This window comes from Lissotriton helveticus, chromosome 9 (assembly GCF_964261635.1).
Source record: "Lissotriton helveticus chromosome 9, aLisHel1.1, whole genome shotgun sequence".
Taxonomy (NCBI): Eukaryota; Metazoa; Chordata; class Amphibia; order Caudata; family Salamandridae; genus Lissotriton; species Lissotriton helveticus.
Window position 1 is genome coordinate 562,715,402 of NC_136070.1, and position 23,297 is coordinate 562,738,698.

The 23,297-nt window shown below is 47.1% G+C and overlaps 1 protein-coding gene across 2 annotated transcripts in view; it reads left to right on the forward strand.

The window, feature by feature from the left end:
• The window catches only part of MAP4K2 (mitogen-activated protein kinase kinase kinase kinase 2), a 365,575-nt gene that overhangs the window by 331,606 nt on the left and 10,672 nt on the right, over window positions 1-23,297 (forward strand). For both annotated transcript variants that reach the window (XM_078660469.1, XM_078660470.1), the window contains 4 exons: window positions 3,963-4,031; window positions 4,146-4,232; window positions 4,601-4,671; window positions 4,845-4,900. In XM_078660469.1, coding sequence (XP_078516595.1) covers window positions 3,963-4,031; window positions 4,146-4,232; window positions 4,601-4,671; window positions 4,845-4,900 — 283 coding nt within the window. The remainder of the gene's footprint in view (window positions 1-3,962; window positions 4,032-4,145; window positions 4,233-4,600; window positions 4,672-4,844; window positions 4,901-23,297) is intronic.

Consider the following 23,297-nt stretch of genomic DNA (forward strand, 5'->3'; position numbering starts at 1 on the left):
CACCACCACATCCACCACCACGTCCACCACCATGTTCAACACCACCACCACGTCCACCACACCACCACCACGTCCACCACCACCACATCCACCACCACCACCACGTCCACCACCTCGTCCACGTCCACCACCACCACCATGTCCACCACCACCGCCATGTCCACCGCCATGTCCACCACCATGTCCACCACCATGTCCACCATCATGTCCACCATCGCCGCCATGTCCACCACCACCGCGTCCACCACCACCACGTTCACCACCACCACCACGTCCACGTCCACCACCACGTCCACCACTGTGAGAAGTTGGTCTGATGTATGATGTCCACAGTTCTGTGGGCACCTTGTATCAGTCCAAACAATCCCTTATGGTGGTGGTTGTAAGTCAACCTTATAGACAAGCTATCCTAGGGGTAGCATGGACCTAAGCAGTCTTAGGCTTAACTCAAGAGGGCATGTGAAGCCAGCTGTTTTACCATATGCAATCCTGTAATACCAAATGAAAGGACACCACACAAGTTATATATTATAAAAATATATGTATTTATTAATAGAATAATCCTCTGTACTCTTTATGAGTGCAGAGGCACAAGCGTTTAAACAAAAGCACAGTTAAACATACACGAGTTGCACAATTTTGGATAGGCCCGGTGGCCACTCTAACCATATACTAAAATAGTGGTATAAGTACCACCTCTCGAACAATGGTAGGGCCTAGGGCCTTGTAAATCGCTGGGACTACTCGGGACTAACAGTGATGAAGTCGGGAGAGGCCCGCGGGACACGGGTGCAGTGCCTAAAGCACACGCATGCACCAATGCAAAGTCAATGGCGCGTAAAAGTTAGAAAGTTACTGTTTTGGAAGTCTTCCGACTGGAATAGAATTACCCCACTTTAAACTAGGACACTAGAGGTGTAAACCACTACACAGGAGCACCGGTGTTTGATTGTTACCTCACCCACAGGAAGCGGGTGCATAGGTGCCAAAGTGTGTCGGGTTTCGTCGTGGAGATCTATTGAGCCTGGAGATGAAGATGCTGCAAGCGGCCAGGAGAGAAGAGTCCAGTTGGATCCAAGGGTGGATCGAAGATGTAAAGTACCTGAAAGCAGAGGGGACAGAGTCAGGGTCACTAGATAGTGACCAGGATGGAACCAGGAAGGAACCAAGCAATGTCGGGCGCAATCAGGTGGTTGTCGAGAAGCTTGTCTCCGCTGCCACGTGGACTCTGGGGCATCGAGGGCGTCCAGGAGTGGATCACGAGCTGTCCCACGAAGGCTGTCGCTGTCGGCGGTGTCGGCTTCCGGATCGGAGTTAACAGGCCTTGGCAAATGCAACCCACGCAGGATTTAAGATCGCTTCTTACTCGGACCAGCAAGGTCAGAGAGGTTGCTCCTTTTCAGGGGAGCGAGGGCCAGTCTGGAGCAACCAGACAGTAGTTTCGTCGTCGTAGTGACCACTAGCCAACGGGCAAGTGACCGGACAGACGCGTCGAGCAGGAAAATGCAAAAGGGCCCCACGCAGCACTCGGTGAGTGTGGAGGGGTGATCTTCGTGCACGAGCTGCTGGGGCTTCTCAAACCCCAATGCACAGCTTCGAGGGTGCCTTGAGAGCTGCACGGTCAGCACTTCGCAGTCTTTTCAAGATGGCCGGCCCCATGCTTCACGTCGCCTCCACGGGTCTCAGATTCGCTGGGACTGTGGATCGGGCTGTTAGAAGTCAGGGAAGCTGGGTCTTGTCGATCTCTGTCGCTCGAGCTCCGGCAGGAGCTGCAACAAAGCAAACCGTTGGGCGCTGGATGGTGCCTGTTTGCACAGGGTGGTCACTCCTTGACCACAAGGGAGATTCTTCAGTCTTCCACATCGAGTGGGATGTCGAAGGGTCCAGAGTTCTGTATCAAAGTTTCAGTCAGGATAATCTAATGCTCCTGAGCACAGCTCCTACCTTTATTCCAAATCAAGAGGCTGGATTACCTGCTAGGTCCCTCCTATGGGTGGGACCTAGGAAGGGGGTGGTTACACCCCTTTCCCTTTGTCCAGTTTCACGCCAGAGCTGGGGCTGGAGTGCCCAAGGACCGGTTTGAACTGGGCTATGCATGAGGAGCCTTGTGCCCCCCAGGCAGTGTCTAGTTTCACTCGCCCTGCCTGCCTCAATCCACTATCTCCTGTCTGAGGTGGTGTAACACCTCCCTGTGACAGGATACCTTTTGTCCAGGCCTCCCCTGCCAGTGTTTCGGTCAGCAGCAGGAGGCCAGACTTGTGTCTGTGGCAGCAGCATCCATTTTGTGATGCTGGGGCTCTGGTTAGATTTAACCGCGTTTAAGTAAAGTAACATGTCTTCTCCCTCTAGAAGGGTGGAATGCTACCCCCGTCGCCAGAACTGGCGAGGGGGTAGTATTCCAAAGTGTATGACACCTTACACAACATGTTTTGGTAAAGCCAAACCAAAGGTAGCAATAACCGCGAGGATTATAATGCACATAAGAGTATATGGTATGGCAATACCCTGGAACAGCTATAAGGAAATGGTTCCGAAAGCTGCAGACAGGCTCAGCTCATGCTAGAGCACCATCTCACATAAAACCAAGCACTCTGCCTCCAGGATTGTTAAGGCCTGCCATAGTAGTGACTTATAGGTATATATGTGTCCAGATATAGGTTTAGATATAGGTATACTATATCTAAGCAAGGGGTGATTACACGACCTTGCCCCAGCTGAGTGATCAGCCAGTTGTCTCTGTTTGGATGGCCAGCCAGGGTTGCTAAAAGTTATGCTGCAGCCCCTGGTAGGCCTTGGATGCACCTATGCCCTGGGTACCTATAGTACACTGTACAGGGGCTGATAAGGTGTCCAATACCAAATTGGTGATGTACTTATAGTACATGTATGTGAATTTAGAGAGAGAACAGCAGGCTGTGGGTCTGATTAGCAGGCCCACAGCCACATTAAGTCGAAAACCAGTGAAGCAAAAAGCAAAAATTGGGGTGACCATAGGAAACCAGACCCTACTCTCCTACAACCACCATCACCACCTGTGACAGGTAAAGTGTCACTGGAGGGCAGGGATAATAGGAGTGTCTTCCCCGGCTGTTCATGAGACATTTAAGGATGCATTGGGTGCGAAAAGATGGGAATAGGGGCTAGAAGTATTACACCAGACCCAAGATACATTTTGAAGAGGCGCAGTGTCACAGGGGCTCCTGTAAAAGCACTCGTAGCATCTCTACTTCACAGTGGCATACCTGCACGAGCCACTCACTCAAAACAAGCATTGGCATAACCAATAGGTCTCACCTTTGGGACCTTATAAGTGTTTAGCCATGCAACACTTGATAATGTTGCTGGATAACTAAACACTTATAAGGTCCCAAAGGCAAGACCTATTGGCTATGCCAATGCTTGTTTTAAAAATTAGTTGAAATGATCTTTGGTGATAGTATTGAAATTGTCCCTTTTTTTATGTTTGACTTGGCAGGTCTGAAAATTTGACATTGGGTATAGTACGGAATAAGGAGGCTTCAGAGTTTGAAAGGGTTGCATAGCAGCAAAGAGTAAAAGCTGAAATGCACCCTGTCTTTCCCTCTGTCTCTTCCTCCTTCATGAGTCTCCATCCACCTCTGTTAAAGATAAGAGTGGCATACTTTAATCTCTCTCGCCTCCTCCTTGATCATAAGTGTTTCTGTTTCAAACCTTCTTCCCTCCATGTTATCCTTCTATTTTCCTTCCTTCCTCTGTTCGCCCTCTATTCCTCTCTAGAACTCACTGCCCCCGTCTCCTCTTTAGCTTACATCAATTCCCCTTATAGCCTTTTTCTTATGTTTATTGCTGTTTGTTCTACATTCTTCTATATCTTTCTGTTGCTCTTTTTTGCTTGTCATTCACTTTCCGAGTATCTAAATCTGAGCTGCTTCCAATCCTTTTTCATCATCTCACATTTGTTTGCTTTTTTGTTGTTATTGTAGACGCTGGTCCTAGCTTCGCCCAGCAAGTGATTCAAGTGGACAGGGACACAATTTTGGTATCTTTTGACCGTAAGTGATTCAGAGCGATTGATGCCTATCCGTCTCCCCCCTTTACGGTCTGCACTTGGTATACCATTGCTCCTACTGACATTTTGAGACCAGTTTCTATATCTGTCCCTCCAGAATGTGTGAAAATGGTGAACTTGCAGGGAGCTCCGAAGGGCAGACTGGCACCTGAACTTACCTTCAGCTTCTACATCGAGACCATTGGTGAGTACACTGCCTGTATAGTTTCTGTTCTATCTCTTATTGTGTAGTGCTGCAGTACTGAACTCCAAGATAGGCTTGCTTCCCATGTATAGCACGCAGTGACCACAGCCTGTGGAGTACCCAATACTTTGGTCCGGCTCAAGTAGATTAATCATGTCTTTGGCAAGCTACGGTCCCCAGATTCTCATCATGTGTTGTGGATCTGCACCTTTATTTCAAGCATGTGAAGCTGTAGAAGTGTATAGAAAGTATGTCAAACCTTCACGGCAATACCCCTTCAATCTTTTCCTTCAGCGAAGTGGATTTTTATGTGCAACAAGGCATATGGTACTCTATAATATATCTTATCTGTTTTTACTTCTTTTCAGTCTGTCTGCAGGACAGTGTACTTGCATTCTGGAAGCATGGGATGCAGGGACGTAGTATCCAAACAAATGAGGTTTGTAGACTCTTAATTTGCAACTGGGCATTGTCCCTCAGAAATGTTTGCTTGTTCTCAGGGAATATTGAAAGAATGAATAACATTTCCATCTGTTACTCTCTTACGCTAACACTTGTTCCTTTCCACCTTCTACTTTCCTCTTTTCATCTCTTGTCACCGTTGTCTTGCAGGTGACACAAGAAATCACTGACAAGTCCAGAGTGTTTAGAGTCTTGGGGGCAAACAGGTGAGTTGCATAGTCTCATCTTCAAGATCAAGGGGTTGCCACTATCTGGTCAGATACAAATCTGAAGGACCTTTCTGAGTGAACTACACATTTACTTGTCCCTGGTTTTCATTAGAAAAAATGGTTCCCCAGCAGGAGATCCACAGAAAATACTTATGGACAGCAGTGCTTTCTGTTGATTTGCAAACATGGTACCCTGTATATCAGAATAAGGGGGTGGTCACTCATTTGCACAGTTCAGCAACAGAAGAGACAAGGTGACCAACAGAGAAGAACGGGCAAGTTTTGGTCACCCTTCCCCTCAAGTTACTTTACTACAAAGCACAGTGGGGCACTTGCTTCAGTGCAGTTTCTAACTGAAAGTACATTTCTGATGGATACTCCAAACTGCAGATCTGTTAATCTCAGGCTCCATACTGGATCCCGATAAAGGGATCCGGGTCAATTATGCTGCCGGAAGCGAGGTTGTGGTGACATCACAGGAGACTCCTAGCACCCACATCAGTCATCAGTTCTGTTTTTCCACTCCTTTCAACATAAACCGGTATTCTCCTCAGAGATGGCCTCTTCAGAGTTTTTTCTCATCAGCTTGAACCATTAAAACGTTTAGAGCAGTGAGTTAGAAATGTCACCCTTGAAAAACCCAGATCTGTTGACTGGGTGTGAGTGTTTGATTGGTTCAGATGCTCCGTCCATCACCACCCCCTTTTGTAACCCTTGAAAAAGGTCAAGATTTAAACCTTTGACGCGACAGACAAATGTCCATCAGAGGTGACTGGGCTCCAGGCCTGATTTTTAGGTCGAGCCTAGCGCAGCGTACATGCGCAGCTCTATGGGAGGCTTCATGTAATCAGTCCAAACTTCTCCGTGTGGGTCAGACTCCTCCCACACATCTGATTGGCCTTTGTGTATGTCTTTCAGTAACGAAAGCACGCAAATGGCCAGAGACGGGTGCATGTCCCACCTCTTCTTCAAATGCTCACTCCCACAGCATTTTTCTCTCGGGAGCGAGCAGGGGCGCGCAGGGAGGCAGCTGCATTCCTGTGCCCGTCCCCACCATTTGTCTTGAGCTGCTGTGTTTTTGTATCCTCTTGATCGCTTTGATGTAATTAAAAGGAGAGACGCACTTCTCTGTGACACTTCCAAATCGGTAGATATCTGAGCTCGCAGATCTTTCGCCTCAAGTAGACGGGCATGAATAGCTCAGTTTCTTACATTTAAGTGGACGGGTTTTTATGTTGTTTTAAAGGTACGTGGAGATTAACTTATTTACCCATATTCACGGGATGGTGGCTCACGCCGGACTTGAACCTAGTTCCTCTGTTGCAAAGTCTGCATTACCACATTGCCTCAGGCTTACAAGAAAATAGACCAATCTGCCGACTGTGATTGTTTTGAAAGGCCGGGAGAATGACGGTCATGATTTCCACATAGGCCAGTTTCCCACTGCTCCGGACAGACATCCATGCCTGGCACCTCGGCCACTGTTTTACACTGAGCCTTCCAGTTGGCTATAAGAACTGATTTACCCATATTCACGGAATGGTGACTGTCTCTCTGTCTCTCTGTCTCTCTCTGTCTCTCTCTCTCTCTCTCTCTCTCTCTCTCTCTCTCTCTCTCTCTCTCTCTCTCTCTCTCTCTCTCTCTCTGTGACTCTCTCTCTCTCTGACTCTCTGACTCTCTCTATCTCTCTCTCTCTCTCTCTGTGACTCTCTCTCTCTCTCTCTCTCTCTCTCTCTGACTGACTGACTCTGACTCCATCTCTCACTGACTGACTCTCTTACGGACTGACTCTCTCACTCACTGACTGACTGACTCACTCTCAATCTCTCTCTCACTGACTGACTCACTTTCTCACTGACTGACTCACTCTCTGACTGACTGACACTCTCTCACTGACTGACTCTCTCACAGACTTACTGACTGACTCTCTCACTGACTGACTCTCACTCTCTCTCACTGACTGACTGACTCTCTCACTCATTGACTGACTCTCTCACAGACTGATGGACTCGCTCTCACTCACTGACTGACTCTCACTGACTGACTCTCTCACTGACTGACTCACTCTCAATCTCTCTCTCACTGACTGACTCACTTTCTCACTGACTGACTCACTCTCTGACTGACTGACACTCTCTCACTGACTGACTCTCTCACAGACTTACTGACTGACTCTCTCACTGACTGACTCTCACTCTCTCTCACTGACTGACTGACTCTCTCACTCATTGACTGACTCTCTCACAGACTGATGGACTCGCTCTCACTCACTGACTGACTCTCACTGACTGACTCTCTCACTGACTGACTCTCTCAATCTCTCACTGACTGACTGACTGACTCTCTCACTAACTGACTGACTCTGACTGACTCTCTGACTGACTCTATCTCTCCCTGACTGACTCTCACTGACTGACTGACACTCTCACTGACCGACTCACTGACTGACTCTCTCACTCTCACTGACTGACTCTCTCACTGATTGACTGACTGACTCTCTCACTCTCTCACGAACTGACTGACACCCTCTCTCTCACTGACTTACTGACTCTCTCACTGACTGACACTCTGACTCACTCTCTCTCTCTCTCTCTCTGACTGACTGGCTCTCTCACTGACTGACTGACTCTCTCATTGGCTCTCTCACTAACTGACTGACCTACTCACTTTCTCTCTCACTGACTCAATCTCTCTCTCATTGACTGACTCTCTCACTGACTGACTTACTCACTGACTCTCACTGACTGACTCTCTCACTTTCACTCTCACTGACTCTCTGACTCTCTCTCACTGACTGACTGACTCTCCCACTCTCTCACTAACTGACTGACTTTCTCCCTCACTAACTCTCTCACTCTCTCACTGACTGACTGACTCACTCTCAATCTCTCTCACTGACTGACTCTCTCACTCTCTCTGACTCTCACTGACTTACACACTAAGTGACTCTCTCACTCTCTGACTGACTCTCACTGACTGACTTTCTGACTGACTGACTGACTCTCTGACTGACTGACTCACTGACTTACTCTCTCACTGACTGACTCTCTCACTGACTGACTCACTGACTGACTGAATGACTCTCTCACTGACTGACTCACTTTCTCTCGCCCATTGACTGACTCTCTCACTCTCTCTGTCACTGACTGACTCAATCTCTCTCTGACTGACTGACTGACTCTCTCACTCTCACTGACTGACTGACTCTCTCACTGACTGACTCTCTCCCTCACGACTGACTCTCTCTCACTGACTGACTCTCTCTCTCTCTCACTGACTCTCTCACTCTGTCTCACTGACTGACTGACTCATTGACTGACTGACTCTCTCTCTCTCTGACTGACTGACTCTCACTGATTTACTGACTCACTGACTGACAGACTCTCTCACTGACTGACTGACTCTCTCTCACTGACTGACTGACTCTCTCACTGACTGACTCTCTCCCTCACGACTGACTCTCTCTCACTGACTGACTCTCTCTCTCTCACTGACTCTCTCACTCTGTCTCACTGACTGACTGACTCTCTCATTGACTGACTGACTCTCTCTCTCTCTGACTGACTGACTCTCACTGATTTACTGACTCACTGACTGACAGACTCTCTCACTGACTGACTGACTCTCTCTCACTGACTGACTGACTCTCTCACTGACTGACTCTCAATCTCTCTCTCACTGACTGACTGACTCTCCCACTGACTGACTCTCTCACTGACTGACTCACTGACTGACTGACTCTCTCACTGGCTGACTGACTCACTCTCACTGACTGACTGACTCTCTCACTGACTGACTGCCTGACTCTCTCTCACTGACTGACTCTCTCCCTCACTGACTGGCTCTCTGACTCTCGCTCTCCCTCACTGACTGACTCTCTCTCACTGTCTGACTCTGTCTCTCGCACTCTCTCTCTCTATCACTGACTGACTCTCTCACTCTGGCTCACTGACTGATTTACTGACTGACTCTCTCATTGACTGACTGGCTGACTCTCTCTCTCTGACTTACTGACTCTCTCACTGACTGACTCACTCTCTCTCTCTGACTGACTGACTCTCTCACTGACTTACTGACTCACTGACTGACTGACTCTCACTCGCTCTCTCACTGACTGACTCTCACTTTCTCTCTCACTGACTGACTCAATCTCTCTCTCATTGACTGACTCCCTCACCGACTCACTGACTCTCTCACTGACTGACTCTCGCTGACTGACTCTCTCACTCTCTCTCACTGACTCTCTCACTCTCTCACTGACTGACTCGACTGACTCTCACTCTCCCTGACTAACTCTCTCACTGACTGACTCACTCACTCTCAATCTCTCTCTCACTGACTGACTCTCTCACTTTATGACTGACTCACTCTCACTGACTTATCGACTCACTCACTAACTGACTCTCTCACTCTGACTGACTGACTCTCTCACTGACTGACTCTCTCACTCACTCTCTCACTGACTGACTCACTGACTGACTGACTCTCTCTCTCTCTCTCTCACTGACTGACTCTCTCACTCTGTCTAACTGACTGACTCAGGGCCGGCGCTAGGCATGGGCAGTGTGGGCAGCGGCCCAGGGCCTCGCGCTCTGTCAAAAATTAGGGCCCCCCCCATCAGTGTGAAAGGCCACACTTTCACATTAGCCAACCTATTCTTGCGAGGCCCCCTGCCCCAGCTGATCATTTTACATCATGAACTTGCTGGTGTGGTGACATTCCTGGGGGTGCAGGGGTGGGGGAAGGTACAAACTGAATGGGGGACAGCACACCAGCTGGGCCAGCAATTATCTTGGCTCAGTGTCAGAGGCAGGCAGCGCCTCAGTTAAGTATCAGCCATTCTAGGCCCTTTGTTTCCAGGGGAAGGCGGACACAGGTAAGAGGAGGTGGGTGATGGGTGGAGGGGGCAGCCAGATCAACTTGTTTTTGACCTTTCTTTGTGTATAAACTGTGTGTTGTGGGAAGTGTGTCCTTACTGTTTCATGGCCCAGTGGAGGGGCCCCCTCCCTGGGCCTTGAAGCACTGGATCAAGCTGCAAGGTTCAGGTGTGGGGGCCCCCTTCCCTGGGCCTTGTAGTAATTATGCAGTGCCAGGGTTGGATTGGGAAGGGAGTTATTCGGCTGGTGCGAGAGGCCCAGTCCCTGAGGCTTAAGTGGGCCGTTTTTTTCCCCTCATTTATGTTGAGGCTTGCTCTGCTGCTGTGAACTCGAGAGGCCTCAGCAGCTTCTTCCACTGCCCATTTTCATATAAATAATTCGTTTTTCGATTGTCCTTGAACAGCAAAAGAACTGAATGGTTTTTGGGATTGATTTAATATAAAATGTTCAATCTTGGTGCTCCATGTAAAGCAAGCATTTGCAATGCAATAGGTCTCGCATTTAAGCGAGTTTGAGCTATTGACATTGTAAATGACAATGCCTTTTTATTTATATTTTGGTTTTTTTTAAACATAAATAAAAGGCATAGTCATTTACAATGCTAATAGCTTAAATTCGCGCAAATGGGAGACCTATTGCATTGTGAATGCTTGTTTCCTTCTGTCACTCCGAGCGCCGCAGAGGGGAAGTAAAACTACAGGTCCCAGAATGCACATGTGTGAGGCAACTATAGAGCTCTAAGTATCTGCTTGATGCCTGCCCACTAAGTCTAGTTAAGCATATTAGTTGCACAGAGAGCCAGTGATAGCACTGTCCACCTTTGGAGCTGAAATCATCCATAACAATTGCTCAGTGAGAATTATCATGGCATACTCATCCTCCTGTGTAACCTTTGACCCACAGTGTGTCCGCCTTGCATGACATCTGGCACTGCAAGTGAGAGACCAACTTCACCTCTCTATTAATTTTTGAACTTCTAAAGACTCTTATTTTGCAGTCATATTTAAGTAGTATGTCCCTTGTGGTTCTTGCTGAGTCATGGATTAGGAGCCTGTGGTCCCAGACCAGTTATGTGATCTGCATAAATGAGCTTTGCCTGAGGCTTTTTGTCCGTAATTTAAAAAGAGAGAAGTCTGACAATACCATCTGCATGTATGTATTAAGCGGGTATATCGCTCCTTGGTAGGGGGCCTGTCCTTTCACCAAAAACACACGATGTAGCATGCAGCCTTTCAATAAAAGAGACAAAAATAAACACACCCAGCCAGCAGTGGTCTGCAGTAGTTTATTTATAGCTGGCAGAATATTTTCAAAGAGCAGAGCAGTGAGTGCTTAATTTGTAACAACATAAGTGCCAGGGCTCTCATCAGGCGGTCACTGCAGCTTGCACCACACATTGCCCTCGCCACGCTGCCAATTTTAGTAACAACACAGCTACTAACCATCACACTACTGCAAGCGCGATAATTTGAACTATTTCAGGCCCACAAGGCTGTAAGAATGGCTTGGCTGGCAGGTACGCCTGGCTGGTCTGGCTTGTCTGCGTACCGACCAATCACAATGCTGCCATTGCAGCCTTGAGATTGGCTTAGGGGAGGGAGGCTTCCTGTTCTGTTCCTGTTCCTGTTGCAGGAGAGCAGGTCAGGAGCAGAGACGACGCGAGACCTGGGAAGGTAAGTTTATTTTATTTTTAAATTACGCCCCCGCGTGCGAACACCTATGTGACCCCCCCACTCGCGCATCAGGCCGGCTGCGATTGGATGTTACATGCAAATTCAAGGGGCCTCACATCTTTCCTTTCGCCCGGGGCCCCAGAAGTTCTAGGACCGGCCCTGGACTCACTCACTGACTCTCTCTCTCTCTCTCTCTCTCTCTCTCTCTGACTGACTGACTCTCACTGATTTACTGACTCACTGACTGACAGACTCTCACTGACTGACCGACTGACTCTCTCACTGACTGGCTGACTCTCTCACTCTCTCACTTTCTGACTGACTCACTCTCACTGACTTATCAACTCACTCACTAACTGACTCTCTCACTCTGACTGACTGACTCTCACTGACTGACTCCCACTGACTCTGACTGACTCTCTGACTGACTCACTGACAGACTGAATGACACTCTCACTGACTGTCACTTTCTCTCGCCCACTGACTGACTGACTCAATCTCTCTCACTGACTGACTGACTCTCTCACTGACTCACTCTCTCACTGACTGTCTCTCACTAACTGACTCACTGACTGACTGACTGACTCTCTGACTCTCACTGACTGACTCTCTCACTGACTGACTGACTCTCTCTCACTGACTGACTCTCTCACTCTCTCCCTCACTGACTAACTCTCTGACTCTCTCCCTCACTGACTGACTCTCTCTCACTGACTGACTCTGTCTCTCTCTCTCTCTCTCTCTCTCTGACTGACTCTCTCACTCTGTCTCACTCACTGACTGACTCTCTCATTGACTGACTGACTCTCTCATTGACTGACCGACTCTCTCTCTGACTGACTGACTCTCTGACTGATTTACTGACTCACTGACTGACAGACCGACTGACTCTCTCACTCTCTCTCACTGACTGACTCTCTCACTCTCTCTCACTGACTCTCTCACGCTCTCACTGACTGACTCTCTCTCACTGACTGACTCTCAATCTCTCTCTCACTGACTGACTGACTCTCACTGACTGACTGACTCTCTCACTCACTCTCTCAGTGACTGACTCACTGACTGACAGACTCTCACTGACTGACTGACTCTCTCTCTCTCACTGACTGACTCTCTCACTCTGTCTCACTGACTGACTGACTCTCTCACTGACTGACTCTCTCACTCACTCTCTCACTGACTGACTCACTGACTGACAGACTCTCACTGACTGACTGACTCTCTCTCTCTCACTGACTGACTCACTGACTCTCTCTCTCTCTCTGACTGACTCTCACTGATTTACTGACTCACTGACTGACAGACTCTCTCACTGACTGACCGACTGACTCTCTCACTCTCTCTCTGACTGACTGACTCTCACTGATTTACTGACTCACTGACTGACAGACTCTCTCACTGACTGACCGACTGACTCTCTCACTCTCTCTCTGACTCTTACTGATTTACTGACTCACTGACTGACAGACTCTCTCACTGACTGACCGACTGACTCTCTCTCTGACTGGCTGACTTTCTCACTCTCTCACTGACTGACTCTCAACCTCTCTCTCACTGACTGACTGACTGACTGACTCTCACTGACTGACTCTCTCACTGACTGACTCTCTCTCTCTCTCACTGACTGACTCAATCTCTCTCTCTCTCACTGACTTACTGATTGACTCTCTCACTGACTGACAGACTCTCACTGACTCTCTGACTGACTGTCTCTCTCTCTCACTGACTGACTGACTCTCACTGACTGACTGACTCACTCACTGACTCTGACTCTCTCACTGACTGACTGACTCTTTCACTCTCTCTCTCTCACTGACTCTCTCTCTCTCACTGACTGACTGACCGACTGACTCTCTCACTCTCTCTCTCTCACTGACTGACTCACTCTCTCACTGACTGACTCACTGACTCTCACTAACTGACTAACTGACTCACTCTCTCTCTCACTGACTGACTCTCTCACTGACTGACTGACACTCTCACTAACTGACTGACTCACTCTCTCTTTGACTCTCTCTCACTGACCGACTATCTCTAACTGACTGACTCTCTCACTGACTGACTGACTCTCACTGACTGACTAACTGACTCTCTCACTGACTGGCTGACTAACTGACTGACTGACTCTCTCACTGACTGTTATACAGGTACTATTTCCCAACCTTCACCCTCCTGTTATTTATGCCCCCCCCCCCCATAACAAAAAAAAACCATAACAAGCAACCATTGGGACAGGCAGATAGAAGTTGCCACCATTGAAAGGACAAAAAAAACTCAAGACATTATTTATTGTTAATACTTTTTTAATAAGGTCGTTCAGTTGTACATAATGCTTTCTTGGTCACATATAAGGTAACAGAAATGCTTCTAACACTTCTTTATTACAACTTTTCAGCATGCTGCAGACTTCTGTACAGCAAAGCTTAAAGACATAGGCAAAGTCAATATATCTGGCAAAACACTTATAAGGTCCCAAATGCTAAACCTATTGGCTATTTCAATGCTTGTTGTTCTTGTGACAAGTGCCACATCATGCTTCCTAAGGCCATAAAGGAGTGGGAAGCCAGGCTTCTCATGGCCCATGCTGACCATTGGGCTTAATGTCCTTCTCGGTTATCAGATTTGGGCAAACTCTTGCTGTTCTCCATCTCATAGACTTCAAGTGAGAAAAAATAAGCAGCAAATAGAATCTCCAAGATGCAATTGAAATTGTGGGGTAAGTCAAGCATACTCCAACTCTGATAGAGTCTTCATCTTAGAAGTTGGATTTGGTGGATATCACCATCTGCCTCAGCTGACATTCACTTCTCTGCAATAGGCAATGACAGGCCCAACTAAGACCCATCACTCAAGAAGAGAGGTACTGAGAATGATAGAAGAGTAAGAATACAGGGCTAGCGGGCATCAAACCTACAGGTAGAGGATACAACAAATGTTTGACTAAGATTTGGATCCTCTACAAATGCCAGATGGGCAACCAGGACACATATGACATTAGTGACCAATTGTTTCCACTTCATTCTTCGGAGACTGCTGACTATCTGGCATGGTAAAAGGGAAGAGGTCTGGACACATCTTTGAATATTGGCCTCTACCCGCTGCAGAGATGGCATTGTTTCACTCAGTGCTGAAGAAGGCAGCTGATCTAAATGCCCTACAAAGGATGCATGAGACACACAAACATCTACCCCGGCGGTGGACAGATCAATGGCGTGTCGATACAGGCCCGCACCATCTGTTCCTGTGGGTCCAGGGTCCAGAGAATCTTGTCTTTCAGGCTTCCTTGTTTGGCAAACAACAATCAGGGTTGTTTCTAATGTACCCACCTAAAAGAGAACAAGAAGCTAGAGGCCCTTGTGAAGAAGACCTTTTCAGTAGGAAGTCTGGTGCTTTGTTTCCTAAATGCTGCATGCCTCCTGGGATGAGACAAAGTGGAGACAACTTGAACCTAAATTGCCGGATCACCTGAGACCACTTTAGTGACATGGTCCATGGTGGTCAGGGTGCATCTAGGCTCATTATAAGTACGTGATTTGACACAGCTCAGTGGCCTGGGCTGTTGACTCATATGTTTCCTTGCACAGGCATGTCTGGCAACGGTTGACAGGCTATTTGGGGGACATACAAGCCACACTTATGGATATGCCCTTTATTGGGGTATCTCTCTTCTGGGATGAAGTAACTCAACTATGGAGCATTTCAAAGCATGATGAGTCACAGCCCATTTGCAAAGTCTCCAGTCCCCACAGGATTACTGGTAGTTCCTGAAAGTTTTGAGCCTTCTCCAAGGAATTGCAGTTTATACATCATCAATCCGCCCAGGTGCTTCAGCAGTAACAATAGAACCCCTTAATCAGAAACTATGGAACAGGAGCCGACAGTCTCAACAGCTCCCCCCCGTCTTTCACACCACCTAGAAAGCCCCTTTAGCCCAGTCCCTGAAAGACCACATGCATCCTGTTGCAAGACCGATTTATTCCCTTCTGCAAGCCCAGAAAGGTGTGACATTGGACCAATGGGCACTTCAAATTGTAGGAGATGATACCCTACCCTTCCAGCAATCCCCTCCAAACATTCTGACCATAAGTACATTCAGACAGAAAAGCAACTGTGCATACTGTAGAAGGAGGTGACAGTCCAGCTGCAGAAAGGAGTTGTGGAGTTTGTGCCAGAACAGGAAATTGTGCATGGTTGCCAGCCACCCTCTGTACCAACTGGTTCCATGAAGGGTAACTGTCTTCATTCAATCCTCAATCTCAGGCTCTTGAATACCTGCCCCAGAAGGAAAAGGTCAAGATCCTGTCCCTACAAGCAGGAGCAGTGGTGTCCCTCGACTTGTAGGGTGCTTTACTCATACCAAACCTTCGGTCACACAGGAGGTGCTGACGAGCGGCAACTTCATACTGAGGTGGTACAAAACACCTTTGCCAAACTGGAATGGCATGGTGAGCAAAACAACGATGGAGTTAGGCCTAGATCTCTGTACTGGGGTGAATGTATGACATTGTTCTGCATTCTGTCCATCAATTGTTCTTTTTGTATTTATCACCCTGGGTGGGACAGGTATTCCCAGACGTGGGTCCTGTGCTCTCCATGCCACTGGAGTCAAGCTATCCTGGCTGATGAGGACTGAAAGCCCGAAACCAGTCCTAGGATGCTTGTTTCCAGTCCAGGGAGGACCTGGCCTGGCAGTTTGAGCTGGACTGTTCCCATTGGGTGCAGGGTCAAGACTGATTTGCATATAGCTGGGTCCAAACTGAAGTGGTATGGTGAGCACAAAAAACGATGGATTTAGGCCCAGATCTCTGTACTGGGGTGAATGTATGACATTGTTCTGCATTTTGTCCATCAATTGTTCTTTTTGCATCTTTTTGACGAGCGGCAACTTCATACTGAGTTGGTACAAAAGATCTTTGCCCTGTGGAGCACCCCCTCAGAGGGATCTTTTTGCAACTCATAACAATGCCCGTTGTTCTGTGCCTTCCATTGTTCTTTGAAGAAAGCCTTGGGTAAGACATTTCAGATTAGTTAAAATTATCTACTTCATTATGTGACTTCCATACCCTTTATTACTCGAGTTCTGAGGAAGATTTGCCAAGACCGGGCACAAGTCATCTTCATTCATTGCCCCGGATTGGCCGTAGGGTGTGGCACTCTGACCTTCTGTGACTCTCTCAGTGAGCCTCGCTCAGCTTTCCATTCAAGTTGGACCTCCTCTTACAGTCTGAAGGTCAGGTTCTGCACCCCAACCTCCAGAGCATCCATCTTTATGCCTGGAAATTGAGCAGGGACATCTGAGCTTCCACCAGCTACCATCGGAGGTAGTCAACATGATCCTTTCAGCTCATCTTCCCTCCACCAAGCCTATCTACTCTGGGATGTGGAACAGGGTTGTTGTTTGGTGTGCTTAGTAGGATGTTGACCCTTTGAAGGCCTGCTTTACTGAGGTACTTAGGTAGGTGCACTGGACACTGTTGAGGGGTACATGGTGACCCTATCTGCTTTTCTCTCCCTCCCAGGTCAGCCATCCCTCTTTAAATCACCAATAGTGGTCAGTTTTCTGAAGCAGCTGGTAAACCTGTGCCCACCTACTCCATTTGTTATGCTCCAATGGGATATAAATTGTTTTGACGGGTACTCCATTGAGCTCCATCACAGTTGCCAGCTGCATTTGTTATGGCTTAAAACTTTTTCTGGTTGCAATTACCCTGATGAGAAATTACCGCCACTGACTGTCAGTACACTCTTCACATGCTTCTTTCCAGACAAATTGGTTATTAGGACAAAGGCAGTGTTCCTTTTTCAGGTGCTGGCACCTTTTCATCTGGGCCAGTCCATTGCGCTCCCTACCTTCTACCGTCCACCTCGCCCAACTAAGAAGGAAGAGAGACTACACCAGTTGGATCTAAAATGAGCAGTCAGTTTTTTCATCAACAGCACTAAAGACCTACGGTCTGATGACCTTAGGTCAGCTTTGTGTAGAATACACTGGCATCAAGTAAGGCAATGCAGTCCAGAATAGGACTATATCCCACTAGATAATTTGTGCATCAAAATGGGCTATGCCCTTTCAAAACATAGAGCCATCTGAGGGACTTTCCGCCTTTTCCACCAGGGCCAAATCTTGTATGTCAGCTTTGACCAGCCGTGTTCCAGTTGCTGAAATCTGCTGACCTGGCTTCCCTTCACACTCGTCAAGCACTATTGTTTGGATTCAGACTTGAGAAGAAATGGCCATTTTTCAGTTTCAGTACTCCTAAGATTTCTGGGTTTTACCACTTATGGGGGATGGCATGGCTTTGGAATCCATAGGTGAGGAGTTGAAAGGTGGAAGTATCCATCAGAAATAAAAGTTACTTACCTTTAGGAATGATCTTTTTGGTGGATACTCCATTTGCCTGCAGATATTTCTCCAATCCCACTATCCTCCCCGTTATGAGGGACGGTCATAGTCTCTCTAAAAAGTTGCCAATCCAGATTGTTGCATTGCATTGATACTACCATAACAGCTATCATTTCCTTGTCTCTGGTCTGAGGGGCATGGGAAAAACGGATGTGGAACTGATGTCAGAGTGCCGGGGTGGGCGCTATATTACTCTAGTAACGTCACCACAATCTTGCTTTCAACATTAGTGGAGCCAGCAGCCTCCATCAACACAGGAGAACTATGTCATAGGGTTCCGTGGCCAGTCTGGCACCTAGTATATTCAAGAGGTGAGAAATAGGCAGGTAGAAAGAGTATTCACCAGAAAGATTGTTACCCTTCGGTAACCTTTTTTTTTATTACCACCTAAGAAAGATGAGAACAGACTACAAGGCTTGAAGTAAGATAACCCTGTAGACATTTAGCACCATAGAGGTGCTTTGGGCAGTCACCAAAGCACTCCTATGTTACATTTAGGTATTTTCAAAACAGCTGCATCTAGTTGAAGAGATATAAATGAATTGAGGATGTTAATTATTTACCATATAAGTATCATTTCATACTATTTGAATAATGTTCAAAGTCATGATGTAAAATGTAAATATTTGAAACATTCGGGATTGGAATTAAAGGTCAAACTGATTGGTGTGACATTCATGTATTTTATAATGTGCATGTGGGATCTGTCTGCTAAGCTGCCCAGTTCACAACCATTAAATTGCATTCCATACTTCAGATTTAAAGTACTGTCCATAAATATATGTCCTGGCATATGAGCTGTAGATCATATGCTTCAGCATAGATTGCCATCTGGTGTTGGGCTCGGATGTTTGCACTTTGTTTTTCTTCGAAGAAGTGTTTGTAGTCACGAGGTAGGTGACTCCTCCTTACGGTGATAGTGCGCATGGGCATCGACTCCATCCCCAGATTGTTTTTTTCCGCCATCGGGTTCGGATGTGTATTGCTGCGCTCCGGTTCGGTATCATCTTTGAACCCTTTCGACGCGCAGTCCTTACCACTCGACGGTATTGTTTTCTATCGCGGGTTCCCTTTTGACGTGCATCGTAAAATCCAACCTCTTCGACCGGTTGCTTCGACGTGGGCCGTGAGGCTTACCCGCGCCGACCACGCCAGCAGTCCATGGAACGGACTCCATTTAAAAAATGCCACAGGTGTGGTGCTAAGTTCCCACACACATGGACCTGCATGTGGTCTGTAACCTGTGCCTATCCCCAGAGCACGAAGAAATCAACTGCGAGGCCTGTTAATCATTTCGATCAAAGAAGACCATTCGTGACCGTCGGGCTCGACGTCACGAGATGAGATGCGGCACTAGCCCTGTGCCAGACATCTTCAGAAAAGAGTCTGAATTCCACACGGCGCCGAAGAACAAGAAGAAATCTCTGTGTCTGAAGCCAACGATTTTGAAATGGAAGAAGACTTGAACGTCACTCTGGCTCAACGAACAGTGAGCAACGAGCCCCAAGTAACCACAAAACCAACAACGGCTCCGGTAGTACCTTCGCCCTTGGGCCTAGGTAAACACTGTGAAAACATTTCAGAAGCCCCACCGTTATGAAACATAAGGATAAGCCTTCCTGCTAAAGATCGAGCAGGCCCCATTCCGGTGCCGAAACCACATCTCCGGCACCGAAAACCAAAACCAAGCAAGTGCCTGATGCTTCGCTGCTGGCACCAAAAACATCTTCGGCTCCGAAAGACTCAGACCCAAAACCACATAAAACCAAAGTTTCGGAGCCCACACTGCATAAACCCATAGCTTCGGAGCCGACACTGCATAAACACAAAGCTTTGGAGCTGAAACCAAAAGACAAACCTTAGGAGCCAAAAACAGTAAAAAAAACCTTCGGAGCCGAAACATTCTGCACCGAAGGGCTCGGAACCAAAAAAGCAAACAGCTCTTTTAAAAGCTTCAGAGACTACCCCTGTTAAAAAACCCTCTGAAACAAAACACAAGGAGAAAGACACCCCATCCAAAGAACTTTCTTCACAAGAGCCTTTTGATCCGAAACAGAAAATACTACATATCGACCTTGAAACTGGACACCTTCTAGCAGCGCTTCCTAAAAAACGGAAGCTGGACCTTTCAGAGGACAGCCATATACCCCTGAAGAATAAAAACATGGGTGCTAACCCCTCTCCCCCTTACACACCTCCCTCTCCTCCTCCTATTAATCCCAATTTACTAATTTCACCATCTAACTCACTACCACCACCTTTCTCACCTGAGCCACAGGATGATAATGATGGAGATGGGGATGAGGATGAGGACGGGGATGGGTATGACGTTCAGGACAATATACCACAGGACATAGACCCCTGTGATGATTAGGATAAAGATCCAGATCATCAAAATGACCCTGATCTTTATCCCTCCAGACCATCACCACCCGATGATAATATTGGATTCGCACAGCTTATTAACAGAGCTGCTCTGTACCATTCGGTGGAACTATAGACAGATCCACTAGAGGAGTATTTCTTAGTAGAAACATTTGCTCCCTCCCAAAAATCCACTAATACTTTGCCCATGCTCAAAGGCATGGCAGAACATGCCAACAAAGTATTCAAAGACCCTGTTAGAGCTAGAATACTTAAGCCAAGAGTGGTTAAAAAATATAAAGCCGCTCCAACAGACCCGGTTTATATCAGAGGTCAGGTACCCTTAGACCAGAGGTCTTCAAACTTTTTGATGCCGAGACCCCCATCAAAATCTTTTAGGTGTAAGGACCCCCTCTTGACAAAAATTTCTAGAACTTGGTACTCCTCATCATTGACAACTATCGACAACCATAAACGACCCCAATTCCCACAACAAATCATTTTTACAGTGGGACAATAATATTAAACGGTGTTTCGCTGTGGCGCACATTCTGCCGCGGTGCGGCTGAATTTGATGCGTGCGCAGATCGGAAGTTCCCCGGCCGTCCGACACACAAGCCCACCGTGACGTCGGATGGCCCCTGCATGGAAACGGCTAGCAAAGCAAAGGTCAGTGATCGTGGGGGCGTGGTCAAAGCTGTGGCTAAAAACAAAGGGCCTTATTCATGAGGCACTGGCGTAGGGCAACACTGCATCCTCTTTCTGTGTTGCCCTACGCCAATGTGAGAGGGCAGGAAGGCACCCTATTTATGAAATATAGTACATTCCTGTCCATTTCCCCTGAGTTGGCGCACGAATTGCTGCCTAGCGCTAACTTAGACAGGATTGTTTTTGTGCAGGAAGGGGCACCTTCCTGCACAAAAACAATCCAGAGAGTTTTCCTTTTTCCATGGGTGCTGCAGAATGCAGCACACATGGAAAGTGTAAATAATGAGGAGAAATGAAAACATTTCTCCCTGTTATGCCTGCTGTGTGGAGGCGTAAGGTTTTGGCGCTGCCCCAGGTTTACATGGTTTTGTAAATCTGGGGCAGCGTCAAAATCCATGGGCGTTGCGTGGGAACACCCACCGCAATGCTCATGGAACGCCTACTTGACACACAGTAAGGCAACGCAGCGACTAGCACTGTGTTGTCTTAATCCATATATACGAGGCCATGCAAAGCAGCCCTGGGTGACTTTGCGTCACCACATAGATATGATTGAGACGCTTGCGCTGCCAGAGCTTCCAAAAAAAGTGACGCTCCAGCGGCTCATAAAAAAGCCCCAAAATATTTTGTTCCTTTTTTAGAACTTTCCCAATTAGGCAGCTACATATAAAATAATGGGTAGCTTAAATGAAAAATATATATTAAAAAGATGTTACTCAGTGGGAAATGTACTGTAGTACATTATGAAACGTCTATTAGTTAATCCACTGCAGAGGTCTGTGTCTGTAACCAGAGAGCCACAGAATTACATTTGGTTGGTGCAGTGGAGAATAGTGACTTGTGTAATTTTTTGTGTTACAAGGTCACTGCCTGCTACAGAAAGCACTGTGAATGCGCAAGTCATTATTTTATACTTGCATTACACACATTATCAGATAGGCTGCTACAAACTGTGCACATAGGTTTAGGATAAAATGGAGCTTCCAAAATGTAGAATTTAGTAATACCAATACATAAGTAATGCACATTTTGTTTTTCAGAACAGTCCCTTCAACCTTCCTCAAGGGTACTAAGCACTGTGTAAATACAGTTACAATTAAAAGCATGCACTTCACAGCCTAGGTATTAACTCTTCCTACTACCACTAAAACCCCCCAAATCTGTGCAATCCCAATGCTTGGATTGATTACCGCTTTCAAGCACCCTTTACATTTTCAGATTAACCCATAGCTGCATTTGCATTTCATTCAGCCAAGCAGGCACCCAATTGTGAAGGATTGTTTTACCTGTCTGCCCGGCCTCTTTTTTTCACAGCTCAGGAGACTCAATTAACTTCAGCAGAAGCATTTTACCGATCAGAATGAAGCGTCCCGGACGTTTGTCTTTTTCCAAAAGGAAAATCACGTTTTGGATTCCAGGCAGAAGTGAGGCCTGGAAATGTGCGACCCCCTTTCTATGACTCTAGGGCCCCCCTGGGGGTTGCGCCCCACAGATTGAAGACCTCTGCCTTAGAATCTCTTGTCTCTAATGCACGTAAGAGATCTAATTCCCAAATTACAGGCGACGCCCCTGCTCCTGACAAGGAACCAAAACTTATAGACGCCTCAGGCAAAAGAATCGCATCACAAGCTGCTAATCATTGGCATATTGCCAATGCTTGGTCGCTTTTAGCAAGCTATGATAGAGCTCACTATGACAAGCTGGAAAAGTTAATACAGCGTTTACCAAATCAAATCAAAAGTAAAGCAAACAACCTCATTCAAGAGGGTAAACACATTACAAACACTTCTATAAAATGCACCCTTGATTCGGCTGATACAGCATCTCATGCCATTAACAATAGCGTCTTACTACGCCGGCACGCTTGGCTTCGAATCTCCGGATTGAAGCAAGAAGTACAATCAGCTATACTTAATCAGCCTTTTGATCAGGAACACCTTTTTGGGCCAACAGTCGATTCTTCATTGGAAAAAATGAAAAAATGACACAGAGACTGCCAAGTCCATGGGAGCCTTGCAACTACTGTCTAATAGAGGCTCCTTTTGTCGCTCCTTTTACAAGGGTGGCTCAAAAACAATGGAGTCAGAAAATACCTCCACCACTTACAAAAGTCCCAATCAATCTTCCGACTCCAGAGGATATTTTCGGGGAAGATATAGAGGAAAGAACAATAGGGGAAGAGGCAGAGGTAACCACCCGCACTTCCCCTGCCACCAAACAGTGACTTTCCTCCGCTACCCTCGATCATTCCACTCCTGTCGAGGGACGTCTCTCACAGTTCCTACCTGTCTGGCATTCCATCACAACAGACAAGTGGGTAAGACAAATTATCCAGTATGGTTATTGCCTGGGACTTACCTCCACTCCCC